Source organism: Gorilla gorilla, chromosome 11 (genome assembly GCF_029281585.2).
Source record: "Gorilla gorilla gorilla isolate KB3781 chromosome 11, NHGRI_mGorGor1-v2.1_pri, whole genome shotgun sequence".
NCBI lineage: Eukaryota > Metazoa > Chordata > Mammalia > Primates > Hominidae > Gorilla > Gorilla gorilla.
The window spans coordinates 120,577,194-120,592,242 of NC_073235.2; the positions used below are offsets into that span (position 1 = coordinate 120,577,194).

The 15,049-nt window shown below is 54.9% G+C and overlaps 1 protein-coding gene across 9 annotated transcripts in view; it reads right to left on the reverse strand.

Moving 5' to 3' along the window:
* The window catches only part of TNS1 (tensin 1), a 211,367-nt gene that overhangs the window by 96,998 nt on the left and 99,320 nt on the right, over positions 1 to 15,049 (reverse strand). For 8 of the 9 annotated variants that reach the window (XM_055380501.2, XM_055380498.2, XM_063695195.1 and 5 more), the window contains 3 exons: positions 8,752 to 8,793; positions 7,877 to 7,927; positions 2,001 to 2,050 (listed from right to left, as the gene is read on the reverse strand). In XM_055380501.2, coding sequence (XP_055236476.2) covers positions 2,001 to 2,050; positions 7,877 to 7,927; positions 8,752 to 8,793 — 143 coding nt within the window. Of the gene's footprint in view, positions 1 to 2,000; positions 2,051 to 3,249; positions 3,453 to 7,876; positions 7,928 to 8,751; positions 8,794 to 15,049 lie in introns of those variants that run through there. The other variant, XM_055380504.2, reaches the window with a different exon arrangement.

Here is a 15,049-nt window from a genome sequence, read left to right on the forward strand (position 1 = left end):
TAGCTCTCGAGCTGTGGAGTGGGCGGGAAACCTCTCAGGGGAGGGGGCATCTCAGGTGACACGTTCACCTGGGTTCCAGGTAAGCCAGACCACAGCACACATTCCAGCCCTCCCGGAGGCAGGCCAACTCCTGCCCTTTGTTCCTTGGCCTTCTCCCCACCTCTGGCAGCTCCCACTGCCTGCCAGAGCTGCTTCTTGGCAGCAGCCTCCCTGATTTCTAAGGGCCCAGAAAACAAGAGGGCATGGAGCCCTTGTTGCTGCAGTGGCGGGCAGCCACCAGCACCATGCATTTCCCGGAGAGGTGGGGAGGCCCCTGGGCTGGCCATCCTCTCCACTGGGCGCTGAAGGGAGGGGCTCACATCTTTACATCTCTCCCAACTTTTCTTCCAGAGGAAGGGTCCAGGATGCCCACTTGGGAAGCCCACCTCTTGCTTCTAGAAGCACCTCCCCCATCCCTCCAGCTTTTTCCCCAATCATCGACCTCTTAGTGTCTCGCTTCCCCCTCTATCAAATGCAGGCAGCACTGACATTTCATTCTGCTAACCTTTCACCACAGCGGGATAAAGTAGAGTGGAGGGCAGCGAAAGGAACACCGCTGGGGTATTTAAAAGTGATGAGGGCTCTCTGGCACTAGACAGAACAAGCCCCCAGATGCTGAGAAGCCATGAGGAATCCAGACCTCCACCAGGGTTCAATCCCAGTCCAGGTGGGGTGTGGAGATGGGGCAGCCAAGGATGAGGCATGGCAGGACCTCTCTGTTGGGATGACAGGGGCCTGAGTGGGACTGGGGACCAGCACCCAGAGGTAAGGAGCCCGGTTTGAGTTTGACTCTGAGTCCCGGCTACTTCTTGTCCCTATGGAAAGCTTCTCATTGCAGCTGTGGGGGAGAAGTTTCTATCTCAAGCCAACTGCCTACCCAAGGACAGTTCTTGTAGGTGGTGACCAGTCTGGGACAAGAAGCCACATGCACACATACCTGCAAGCAAGTGGGTGTGAGGGCGGGCAGCCTCAGCTAACTTGCAGCATCCCCTCCTCCCCACCCTCCAAAACCCCTCTCTGTTCTGGCTCCAAGGAAGAAACTAGAATGTCAGAAAAACTCACAAGCCAAGCTCCTGTGATTTCAGCCTCTCCCTCAGCACAGGAAGGGGAGCAAGAGGGGCCGTGCTGGTGAGGGCCATGAGTCAGACGTGGCCCATCTGGGGCACTGACCCGCCCCTGTCTACAGGCTGGATCCCAGGAAGGACGCAAAGGCAGAACAGTGCCACCAGCCGGACAGCCTCAGCATCACACCCTGCATCCACCTGCCCAGGTCTAAGGGAAGGAGGGGATCCTCTAAGGAGCCACCTCCAGTCTGTGGACAGCTGGCAGCTGGGCCAGAAACTTCCAGGTGCTTCAACTCTACCGCAGGGCTGGCATCCCCAATCATCTCAGGAGCCTCAGTGGGTGAAGGTGAGGCAGAGAGGGCAAAACAAACTCTCTGGATCGCCAAGACACAAAGTCCCTTGTGCATCCCCTTCCCCCGGCCCCTGCCAGCCCAGCCAGATAGGGAACTTCCCTTTCATAAATGACTCTGCCCAGTCAGAATCCTGTCTGCAGAGAGGAAGAGATCCAGCACAGGCCTCAATGCCCAGCAGCCCTAAACGCAAATCCAAGTGCTGCCTCTTGGTGGCTGTGTGACCTTTACAAGTCACCTCATCTCTCTGAAATGCTGCTCTACCAAAGGGAATAAAATACGTATCTTGCAGGGTTGTTGCAAGGACTAGATGAGCTCATGCAGGTAAATAAAGACTCAGCTCAAGGGCTGGCTAAGAGCTCAAAACACAACTGTTGCCAACGGCATGTGCATGCATCCTCTCCTGTGCCTTTCACGTTTGCCCACACTCCCCACCCGTGGCTTTATGGCTGCAGTCTGGGGGACCCAGAGGCAAGACTTGACAGGAACACCCACAGTGACCCCCCTGCTTGCACTCCCGCCCCCTGCCCCCACGGGCCAGGCATACCTGATGGGCTGGAGGTGGGGCTGGACACTCGGGGTGACCCTGGTGGAGCCCTGGGAAGGAGAGAAGAGAAGCAGCATTATGCAGGGGTGGGCAGGATGGCGGGAGGAGCACACCAGAGAGCTGTCCACAGGGGGCAAACATGATCCTCTTCTTTCCTTGCCAACATTCTGGCCCTGCCACCCTAACCCCTGCAAAAACACAGCCTGCCCGAAGCCAAAGCCATCAACACTGATTCCACGTGAGTGTGCCTGCCTGTGTGCAAGCCCCGGAGGGACGAAAGGAAGAAATCCCGAATGCTGAGGAGTGCACCCCACTGGGCTGGTGCCATCCACACTGAGGGCACACTCAACAGTCACTGAATCAATGGAAACACATTTCACTTTGATTCACTTGCCAACACAAGAGAAGCCCCAGGAGGAGAATACGACTGCCACCACAAAAGGAGCGATGAGAGTAATGGCGCCCCTCTGTCTTGCCACCATCACCCCACACTTCTCTGCTTGAAAGCTGTAACATCAAGTCATTCAATTGAGTTTAGAGACCAGAACAGGCAGGTGGAGCATGCAGGAACCAAGACAAGGCCTAAGACAGTGAGCCATGCTCCTGAGAGCCCACTCCCCACTGTCTGTGGCAGACAGTAGCCATCTCACCCACTCCCCTTTTCACAGCTGTCAAGTGGTACAAACTTAAGCAAATGGGCCCAATCCATCCCAGGGCAGCAGGATGGCATGGCGGGTGTGAAAGCACAGGATCAGAGACCCACAGACCACAGAGTTTGGATTCCAGGATCCTGCTGGGCAGCCCTGCCAGTTACTTAACCCCTCTGAGCCTCTTGTAATGTCACATGTAAAATGCGACAACCTTCAGGCTGGCAGTGAGGATCCAAAGGAGTTATGCATATAAGGCACTTCGCATCATGCCTGGCATTCACCAGATGACAGTTGTTGTTTTTGTTGTTACTTTTGTATCAAGAAAAATGAAAAGGGTAGTTACAACCAAACATTCACCTCTATAGAAAATCAACACCCTGCATCGCCTCTACCCATCCTTCCAGCCACCTCACAGGATGCAGAATTGGGACGGCCAGTTTCTAGATTCTCAGACCTCCTGAGCCCATTGACACCTTCCAAACACCCATGTGCCTCTCAGAAAATGGTCTTTTCCCACCACCAAGTTGCAGCCTCTTCTTTAAAGAGACAGGACCACAATCTGCCAAGAAAGGAAGAAACTGAGGCACAGGATAACTTACCCTCAAGTCCCTGGGAAGTTGACGGCCAGGCAGGATTCACACTCCAACCTGGGGCTTGACCACGGGGTCTCCAAGAAGAGGAGCCCCTGCACCCCTCTCCTGGCTCCGCAGTGCCTACGAGGCAGGATAGGTGGGTTCCGAGGTCCAGCTCCCAGCTCAGCTGAGCCCCAAGTTAGAGCAGCTCTGCTAAGAGGAGGACCCTCCATCCAGCTGTCCGGAAGAAGGCTCTGCCCAGAGTCCCAGCTGCCTCGGACCAATGAGCAGCTCCTCAGCAGTGAAGGAGGGAAGAGCCAAGTGGGGCTACTGGGGGGAAGTTTCTAAGTCTCACAGCTCTTCTGGCCCTGAGGACTCCAGTTTGCATGAGTCAAGCTTGGGGGTGGGGGGATTAGACAGGGGTGGAGCTGGGAGTCAACGAGTGACTGTATTTGGTTTTCAAGACCCAAACCAGGCTGTTCCAAAACTGCTCCCTCAGAAGAACACAGAAACCCAACAGTTCATCCATCTCCATTTCACTGGTCCCTAATGAGGAGTCCCTGAATCTCCCCAGGCCCTAGGCCCTGCTCCAGGCCCCAGGGCCACCCTGCTATAAATAGCCCCTTGAGTTTCATCTGTTGCTGATCCATAGCCACTTTTGGAGGAAGCCACCACAGCTGCTTTGAACAACTGGAAGCCACAACGGTAGCCAAGACGTGAGGTGTGGCCAGGAGCATGGGATCAGACCCAGGGAGCTGGAGAAAGACAATGGGCCATATTGATATGGGCTTGGCAGGGGGAACTGGGGAACCAAGGGGGGCTGGGAGCCTGCAAAGGTGCAGGGGTAAGCAGGACAAGCAGGGCAGGAGACCTGGCTCCCCTTTCCCCACCGCCCTCTTCCAAACATTACAACACTCCACATTCCTCAGCCTCCCCACCCCAAAAAAAGCCAGTGAAGATAAATAAAAACTTGGCCCAAACAGAGTCTGGCCAGGCCGCCTCCAGAGGTGATAAGGCAAAGTCCAAGCCCGCTCTGCTCCACCGGGCGGGGAGGAGAGGGGAGGCATGGGGAGGAAGCCACCCTGGACAGTGACCCCACTGCAGAGGATGGGGGACGAACAGCTGGGACGGTCATCCCCTGATGAATCACTGGGCTGCCCTCTCACTGACGGGGCTTCCTGTTTTCTGCAAAGTTTGGGGGCACGTGACCCTTGCTGGCGGACAGCAGACATGCACGGTGACACGTCTGAGTGTCGGTACACACAGACAGACAGAACTCAGAGAACAACAAATGGGCTGGGGCGGGGGCACGGTATGTCAGCAAACACACCCTACTGCTCCAGAAACACAGGTGACCTCACACGAGGCTAGAGATGGTGCCTTTGGAAGCATGCCTCATCACGTAGGCTTTTCACAAGCACAGTGGGAGTAACACAAGGCATCCGGTCATCCCTGGGCCTCCAATCTTCATGCTCATTCTCTCATTCAGCAAACATCCACCGAGTGCCACCAGCTGTGTGCCCAGCCATGTTCTAGACACCAGGGGACAAAGGAAGTGAAGTCCCTGACCTCAGAGAGCTTATATTTTACAGACCATGATACTCATCACTATACCCAGTGTGAGGAGTAGAGGTTCCATCTCATTTATCCATCTGTAAAATGGGCACTGCACAGTGCTCACATAATCTTCTGCCTATTCCGCGTGGAGCCCCTAGGGAAAATGACTACAGGACTTTACAAACTTTATAAAAAGAAAAATAAGCTCTCTGCCTGCCTGTAATCCTATTCTTTTCCTCTCCGGGGATCACAAAGCACCTTACCCACATGGCTTTGAACTTCTTCCTGGCTCCTCTCAAGACACAGGTTGATTATAGAACTTTTCATCCAACTCTCTAAACACCAAACAGAACTCTCCCCATCCTCACCTCCAAAACACAGTCCTTCCTTTGCTGAAAGGGCACCATGAAAGGAAATTCAACAGCCTCCCAGACAGAGTGTCTTACTTTTCTCACTGTCAGGAAGTTCCTCCTGGTATCTAAACCTCATCCTTCCTGCTACAGATTCAGCCAACTCTTTTTGCCTTGGTCCTCATTGCAGGCAACAGTGGATCACCACTCAGACACTACTGGGTGGCTCAAGGTCTATGACCCCAGGTTCTGTTATCTGCTGCCTTCTTCCCCGTCATGAGGCAAGGAGCACGAATCCCCAGCCTTGGGTGGGGTTGGTTTGAAGCAATGCCTCTGTGGGAAGAGCCCTGCTTTCCTTTGAGGTCCACAGACCAAACACAACAGCTCAGGACCAAAAGAAAAGCCATTTCCTGAGCCCAGATCCCCAGAGGGGCACAGTTGGGAGGAGGGTCTGTAAGCGAACACCAGGGGCCTTGTCAGGCAGCCAGAGATTGGTGACCAACCTACGTCAGGGGCCCGGCCCCATTCCTACATCTCCTCTGGGGGCTGTGGCCAACCCCCACATAGCACCCCCTTCAGCCACACCCCTTCCCCTCTCCTTCCTGCCCACTAGCCTGGATTTTTCCAAAACAAAGTGCGACACAGCACACTGTCCACAAACTCCACTACACACCAACTCGGCAGGAGGAAAACAGCCATTCCTGCCTGTGAGTCCTGGGCCGTGGGCCAGAGACAGCAACGCAGCTTGACAAACAGCCACATTATCACAGCAGCAGGCCCAGGTCCTCCTCCCCCGGGGTGGACTGCTGGAGAGTCCCGTGGCTGGGCAGGGGACTGGCTCAATGACCCTGGAGCCAACCCAACCTGAGACAGGTGACAGGAGCCTTAAAAATTAGGTTTTCTCTCCTCTTTTACAGTACACAGGCCGTTCTGGTAGCTGCTCACTTGCTTACCTTTCCAAAGCTCATTTTGTCCCTCCTCCCATAGCCAGACAAGACAGCACACTTACCCACCCCGACACACAGGCACAGACACATCCATCCCAGATCACCAATACTTTCTTCTAAAAAAAGCCAAAGAGCCCCAGTCACAACTAAACGGCCACCTCTTTCTTCCCTAGGACCAAGGTCGTGCACACTCTTGCAATCAAAAGTTCTTCGTGACATCTAACTTCACTCTCTCTTGCTGTAGCTCTAGTTGACGGGATCCATCTGGCCCAGACTGGGGATGTGGGGACAGCAGCTCTAGGATGTGGCTCCTGAGTGTGCCCAGACCATTGGCTAGAAGGCTTGGTTCACACACCATCACCCTGTCCCCTTGCCAAAGGTTAGCAGTTCAGGATAACACCAGACCCCAGCAGCAGTCCCAGGAAGCGATGGAGTGGCATTCACCAAATCATTCAGCAACGCCAAGCCTCTGCTTCCTCATCTATAAAGTGGATTCATAGCCTCTGCCATACAGGGGTGTCAGGAGGATCGCAAAACACCCAACACAGCTCCCGGCCCTTAGTCAAAATAACAGTAATAAGAATGGCTTACATTTATTGAGCACATATGATATATTTTGAGTACATTAAACTTGTACATCCTTGGTAGTAGGTACACACAAAAAATTAGGTTCCTCCTGCACCCCAGTCCCAGAAACATCACAAAGCGAGACAAGGGCCCCTCCCCAGTATCAGTACCCCACGCCCAGAGGAACTCATGCATACCTTGAGCAGAACCTTCCCCACTAATTTAAGAGGCATGCTCCCTGCTCCACCTGGAGAGGCCCCATGCGGTCCTTGGGATGCTGCCGCTTTGTAGGGCTGGACATGCAGGGCTGCCCCAGGGCAATGTGGTGGTGGCAGTGGGCTCACCACGGGAGTCAGGCTGCCTATAGGAACTGCCCCTCCTGCTCCCGCAGCACTCCCTCCAGGTCCCTCCCCACCGTGGGTCAGGCAGCTGTCAGATGATAGGGCCTCGTGCCATCAACATCTACCCCTGTGCCAACCACCAAAACCACTCCCTGTTCCTCTGCAGCCCAGGGCGGGTGAAGACGGAGGGGCCAGCACAGTGGGTACTGTCAGAGAGGGGCAGGGAAGAAAGGAGAAAGCCCCACTGTGCTGGGAGTCTGCCCCTGGGGTGTGGAGACAAGATCAACCCCAAACGGGGCTCAAAGCATGTCCTGGAAGAGACCCCGAGCCCTTCTGTGGGATCCTTCCGTTTCAGGCATCCGCCCCTTCCCCTCTCCCCAAAATGGGAGGCAGGAGGAGCCCATAGGGACCCGTGGACCCATCTCCCAGCCTCCTCCTGAACCAACAGCATCTAAGCCACACAGTGGAGCTTGCTATTTTCTAAGACTCTTGTCTCCAGGGAAGCAGGCCCTACCACTTCCCCAAGGACTAAGACCCCCCCGAAGAGTGAAGGCTCCTTCTCTGCCTCAGCCCTCAGTTTCCCTTGCTGTGGTTTTGCGCATTTCCCCTTGCTCCCCATGGCCGCTCATCACACACCCTCTCTCCTCCCACCCGCCCTGAGCACTGAGGCCTGGCACAGTCGCAGATGAATGAGCTCTGGATCCCGCTTAGATGGAGGCAGCACCAAAGGCTGAGGCCCAGCCTGTAAGGAAATGGGCCTGCCCACAATGCCAGCCTCTCCTTCTAGAGAGAGGTAAAGGAAGCCCACGAAACAAGGCATTATCCACCTCCCACCCCATTCCCCCGGCCACCAGGGCCCAGCCCCATCCTTCTTCTCCCCATCCACACTCACGTTGTCCTCGAGGCTTTTCCGTGTGTTTCCACCCCGGGAGGCTCCTTCTCCCTGCAGACAGAGAAAAGGCAGTCAGAGAGGGGAGGCAAGAAAAATAATCAAAATGCACCTTGCTGGGTTTGTCAGGAGTGGCAGATGAGGAGGTTGGCAGAGGGGCCTGGGAAAGAACTTTGGTCTTTGTTTCACATTTCTTTGCCCATATCAAGGCCCCCTCAGAGCTAACCAAATCCTCTCCTTTACAACTCACAGCCACTCTTGTGGGAGATACTATTATTCTCATTTTGCAGATAAGAAAACTGAGGCACAGACAGGCTCATGCCTTGTCCACAGTCACATAATTAGAACCTTGGCAGAGTCAAGATTTGAACCGAAGTCCTTCATCTCCAAGCCCCTGATTTCCTGCTGGCCATCGCCAGGAGATCTCTCTCGGTAGCTAACCTCAGTTTCCCCATGGCAGAACCCACCTACTTTCCTCCCTTCATCTTCCGCATAGCCTTGAGGAAACTGTCCATCTCTCAGCTAGCTCAGAAAGACCTGTTTGGAAAGATCTGCCTGACTTTCTTGCATTCTGCATATTTCATAAGGAAGCCCACATTTAACCACCGGCTGCTCCCTCTCAGCTCCCACCCTGCCCCTCCCTCTCTGCCTGCCCAGTTGCCTAGCAGCCCATTTCCAAACACACAGGGATGGTCAGATGCCCTTCTCCCAGAGTCAGCAGCCGCCCCACTACTTCCCTGCAAGTTCCCCAAATCTACTCCAGAAGCATTTCCCCAACCACATCTGTCCACTCTCCCCCAAATCCACTCTCCACTTCCGGCCTTCTCACACCTGCCCAGGCTGTTCCAGCTCCCCCACCACCACCTGCCATCACTCACCTTGTCCACTACATTCTTTGGTGCATTCTCAGTGGTGATAGGCTGTGGACAGAAGGAGAAACAGCATGAGCCCTTAGGGCAGACATCCCAGGGATGGGCTCTCTCCCCATGGCTAGTGGCCCTGATGGGCAGAATGCCCCCTGAGACAGGGATGATGAGGCCAACCCAAGACTCAGGCATAATCTGGCTGGCCCCAAGCACAGAGAGGAGAGTCTGACATGTGGAAAACCATCCTAATAGTGCTAGAACCATCTGGTTCCACAAACCTTCACCAAAGACCCACGCTCAGTGCCCAGCGCCAGGCCTCTGGTTCATACAGTTGCTGACCCCACAAATTGGAGAGGTCAATGACCTACAGCATCTCATTTATTCCCAAGAATCCAGGGAGGTGAGTACCATTAATACCTTTTATCCCCACTCTACAGATAAGAAAGTTAAATGACTGCGCCAACATCATCAACTCTAATAGAGACGGCAGGATTTGAACCCCATCTTGGGGCTCTAAGTGAAATCCCAGCAGCCTGAAATAGTGCAGCCAGCCAGTCTCATTACTTCAGTGGCCTCAGGCCACCCACCATTGGGCCTCACACACCTCCATTTCCAAGCACAAAGGCTTTGCTCCATCAGCCCCAGCCCCTAAACTCTTCTTGCCTGTTCCCACATCCAGGTCTTTACTTGTGGAATGCCTTCCCTTCTTTTCCTACAAGGAGGGTTCTCTTCCTCCAGTTAGCCCTCCCTGGCCACCCCAGCAAGTGGGATCTCTTTCCCACCTCCAAACTCCAATCATCTCCCTGTCTGGTCCTTAGTGTATGAATAATCTCATCATGGGAATAGATGACTTGTTTCCCCAACTATTGTTTTATTTGTGATTCTTGTTCCACCTTCATCCAAAATAGATTCTAAGCAAAATTTGGACCAATTCATTTGGAAACTCCCTCCTACCAGGGTGGATGTATGCATAGTGGGCCATCAATAAATTCCTGTTGGCTGATCCCATCCCTCACTCTGGCACCCTCCTTTCTTCACTCAGGGCAACAGAAGAGCTTCCTACTAAAGATGGTTTGATTTCTCCCCATACCAAGAAGAGAAACTTCTTATGCCAGGTTCACCTCCTGATCAGAATCTAGGGCTCTGTTTCCAACTCAGTGAAGTGGTTATGGGGCCCTCAAATTGGGCAGAAAGGCCTGAGCACAACTGGAATGGTTCTGAAGCAAACCTTGACGAGGACGAGTGTGACCCAGGTTTAAGACCATGTATCTCGGCACAAGAGGCGCCTGCTCCAACCCCATGCCTGAGAGCTGAGGGATGAGCTGCTCATGTCCAAAGGCAGGGGAATGGACAGAATGATCCTCTAAAAGGTTCCGGCATCAGGGAGGAGGAGTGGGCACAGATAGGCATGGAGGAAGAGACTGGACTGAGCGGAGGTAACAGTGCGCTCTCTGGAAATGGCCCAGACTCATCTACCCCTACTGCCTGGAAGACAGGCGGCTGAGGCCAAAACTACTCTCCAGGGGATGAAACTTCCTGAGCAGTTCAGGGCCAAGGCAGCTGGGGACGGTAAAGGGACAATAGGGTCCAGGCACCGGGGTTGGGGGGACAGGGGCCAACCCCTCCCACACATCTCCACTATCCTCCCTGCTGCTAGGTACACCACCTTCTCTCCACTTGGAGTCTGAGGATGGCTCTGGAGGAGGAATAAAGATGGCACATTCTGCCCTCTCTCAGCTCAGCCCTAATTCCAACCCACTAATCCCCTAACCCACTCAGGGTAAGTCAGAGCTCTTGGAGCTGCCTGCTTATTAGGACCAGGTGCTCCCCTCAGCCGCCAACAACCCAGCCCCACCCACCCCTCTACCAGGGACCACCCCCCACACACCGCCCCCCCGCCGCGCTAGAGCAGTGTCGCCCACCCCAGGCCCTCTCTACCCTCCAGCCTTTCCCTTCTTTTCCAGGGGCTCTGTCATTCCCACGTGGAGACCTGAGGTTGGGCAGAACAGCCCAGCTGCCTCGTCTCAGAGCTGCTCTGGTCTCCTGTGGGAAGGGAACTCCCAGAAGGCAGACCACAGCGGAACTGAGACGCAAACCCAAATCCCCCAACTCCAAAGCCCTCACTCCTGACCTGTCTGCTACCCAGCCTCCTAGAATGGACAGACATGGAGTAGGGTGGACAAGCTAGAGATGATACACCTGCCCCAGGCCCGTTCAGGGCCCAGAAAAGCCTCTCTTCCTCCTCTGGTTAAAGCCTCCTAATAGGCCTCGACCCTCAGCAGAGCATGAGCCCAGGGGTCTCAAACTTGAACGTGCACAGCACCATCTAGAGGGCTGTTGACACACAGGTGCCTGGGCGCCCCACCCCCCCCCCCCCCCCACACACACACACACAGTTAGACCTACGGTGGGACTCAAGGACGTGCATTTCTACCAGGTTTCCAGGCAACACACGTCCCAGATGCTTCTCTGAGAACAACCAGCCTCAGCTAACAGCTCCCTTGCCTCCAGGCAGGACAACTCCAACTCGGAATCAGCTTGGGAGCAGGTGGCAGGATTTGGACCGACTGCTCCCTAAAAGGCCTTGGCAGCAGACTGCCCGGGTCCACATGCTAATTCTCTTGGCTGCTACCTAACTATGCAACCTTAAGCAGGTCACCTTGTCCTTCCTGCTCCTCAACAGGCCCGCACAGGGTTATTTTGGGGGGATCAAATGCAATAAAGCACACAAAGCACTTAGAAGAGTGCAAGACACTAGAAAGCTCTCAATACTTGTCAGTTATCACTATTGTTTATCGTCTCTAGCCTCGGGGCAGCACCTCATATCCCTGAGGCCCAGGCCCTCTCCAGCCCACCCTGCCTCACTGTGACCCTCTTGCCCCACCCCTCCTGGGTCTGGCATGGTGCACATAAGGGAGCTGAAGTCAATATTAGAAACCACAAGCCTCAGCAGTGCAAGAGAAACTTTCTCCTCCTGCCAGTGATCATCTGAGCACCATCCCCTTTGCCCCCACCCCTTCCCCATGCCAGCTGGAGGCCGGCCACAGGGCGATGCTTGCCAGAGTTCAGATGCCTTCAGCTTACTGGTTGAGATGCTTTCTGAGGAGCTAAAAATTTCCAAGCCCCCACCCCCTGCACCATCTAAACATCCCAGTTGTCCTGCAGTGTTTGCAAACACAGCCAGCATGCACGCTGCCCGCCCCTCCTCTGCCCTCCAACCCAACTCTCCCAGGATTCAAGTCCTATCTCTCTGTTTCCCAACACTTCCAGCCTTGGGGCTACTGGGAAGGAAAAAGGCATGGGACTGGTAACAGGAGGGCAGGATCCCCTGAGGCTGCCACTGCCCCAGGCCCTGCAGGGAGGCCGGGGCCAGTGGGAAGCCCTACCATTGACACAGCCTAGTGAGTCCAGCTGGCACTCCCGGGACCCTCTGGAACCAAAGCCCCTGACCTTCATCTTCACTCCATTCCTGGCCAGGATGTTTCTACAGCTACCACATACACATACACACACACACACACACACACACACACACACACACATACACCATCCTTGCATGCCACTCCTGGGGACATCAGCTCTGAGAGGGACTTAAGACATCATCTCCTCCATCCCCCTGTTTTACACATGGGGAAATTGAGGTCCAGGGAGGTCTGATCTGCCCAGCCTTTCATGGTGAGGTTTGTGGCATGGCTGGAGCTGGTTCCCAGGTTTGTAAAGCCCACTGCCAGGCTCATCTCACTGCCCTCACCCTTGGCCCCCAGCCATCCTGCTGGCAGGGTGAGCTGGTGCCTCCCTGCAGGCTCTTCTTTTCCTTCCTCCTCAAGTCAGCTGCAAAGGGATGAAGTGGGTGGAGCCCAAACACAGACAGACCACTATGTCTGTCTCCACTCACTGCCCAGTCCCAGGACAAAGCCTGGAGCTTAAGGTCCCCAGGCTTTCCAAAGTGAGAGCAGCTGACTCACTGTTCCACCAGGGGTCTTCCAGAGTCCTCCCTTACCTCCCAGGAGGGACAACTCAGAATCCAGCTTAGAGGCAGGTGGCAGGGTTTGAACCTATCACTACCTGAAAACCAAGCCCTGCTCTTAGTGGGCCGCTCTGCTCTAGAGTCCCAAAACCAGCAGTTAGAGCAAAGCAAGGTGGGGACTAGGGCGAATGTTGGGGCACAACATTTAAGAAGGCATCGCTGTCACTCTGAGGTCCTGCGAGTGCACTTGCATAATCCTGAGAGTGATGACTCCTCAGATCTTGCACCCTAGAGGCCTCACTCTCTGGCCCTCATCCTGGCCCTGGCCCTGAGATGCCTTTTCATAAACTTGTTGCAAGAACTACAACTATTCATTTAGGGCTGGCAATGCCCGGAACGCAGTACTGGGCTCTTTGCTTTCCTGATCACCAGTCCTCACAACCACCCTGGGAGGCGAGCATTACCGCAGGGTACAGTTTAGGAAACTGAGGGCCTGGGAGATGTAGTGACTCACCCAAGGTTCCACAGCCAGTCGGTAGGAGAGCTGCTGTTTGAACCTTGCTCCTCACCTCCCCATCATGCTATCTCCCCTCTCCCTGGCAATGATCTCCAGGCAGTTCCTCTGATAACTGCCTTCCTGTGGGGAACAAGCTTTCTGAGAAGTGAAGGCCAGTTATAGCAGGACTTCTGTCCAGGTCCTCAGTGGGAAGACACTTCTTAACCATACTTCCACAGAAAGAATAGGAACTGGGCTGCAGTAGGAAAGACTGAGATCAGACAACAGAGAGAACTTCCTGAATTTGAAGGGTCGGGAACCACAGGGTGGATAAGGGAAGCTCCACATCCTTTCCTCAATTTTTTTCCAAAAAAAGACACATATGCCCTCTCCACACATGCCTTTACCCTCCCCCACTGCATGGGCCCAAGGTGGGGCCAGGAGGGGCCTTTCTGCTGGAAGGTTGGGGGGTGGCTGCCAGGACGGCCTGGAGGCTCACGCAGGAGGACAGGTCAGTGGCCTGCAAGGAGGGTGGGCTGGGAAAAACCTATCTGTGCTGCTGTTTTAGAGGAAGGAAACAACAGGGTGGGGGAGGTTCCCAAGCCTGAGCCCAGGGCTGAGGGGAAGGGGATTGGGGAGGAGGGTGCGCAGAATGCGGGCTCAGCCTCCGGAGGAACATTCCGTCCGGAAATTCCTTACACCCTGCCCCTTTCCACCCTCCAACTCTCCCGACTCTTGCCCCCTGGGAGGCCTGGAATCTGGGGGGCTTGGGGGCCAAAAAGACCACCCCATGACCACATCTACTGCCATGGCAATGAACTGCGAGGTCACCATCGCACTGCCTATCAAGAGGGGAAGGAACTGGGAGCTGGCAGGGAGGGCTAGCGAGGGCTGGAATGGCCTCAGACCCAGGACCCAGAGAAAGTTATTCTAGGCTCACTTGTTTCAAAAATAGAAGCATAAGCAAATGCAAGGAGGGGGCTAAAAACAGAAGGGAAGGGCAGGGAAACAGCATTTATGGGGCACTTGGAGCATGGCAGGCTGTGAGATGGCACATTAGAGGCGTGGCCCCATTTAATCGTCCCCACATACAGACCTATGAGAGCCCTCTATCAACAGCCTAATCACGAAAACAAGGCAGCGGCAGAAGGCAGCAAAGGGAGAGAGCGCTTTCTCCGTGCCCTGTGCCTCCCAAGGCATCACCTCCCTTCACTGTCATAAGCAAGGGCTCTAGAAGGAGCACTTTGAACACCTTTCTGCAAATGAGGAGATGGAGTTTCCAGGGAGGGTGGCCGCTCAATGTGAGATCAGATCTGCGCCTCTGAGTCTAAGACCTCTGAGGTCTGCACCTCCCAGAGCCCTGTGCTCTCCCCTCGCTCAGTCTTGAGGAAGTGGGAGCCGATGGGTGAGGGCTGGAGAAAGAGCACTGAGCAGATGGGGCTGGCAGAGGATGCTGGCAGTGGAGCCTGGGACCCTGAAGTATATCTGCTCAGTTGCTCCAGGGGCCACATCCTCTCCCAGCAGGCCCAGGCCACCAGAGGAAAAGAATAGGCTCCATGTGATTAAGGGGAAAGTTATGTCTGATTTCTCCACAGGGGAAGGATCTGGCCAGATCACACCTGTCCTCAGCCCCTTCTCCTAATTCACCCCAAGGGGCCCAACACCCAAATCCTGACTGAGGCTGTGCAACTGTGGACACCCCCAATGCAGCCGGCTTGCACAGCTTGGAATATTTTGTGTTCCCTCTTGCCATGTCCTTCAGTGGATATGGCTCTCCTCCCCGACCTGGCCAGGGCACTGGAAGGCTGTGCCCTTCCTCCACACCCCTCCAGCCACCCTTGCCTACA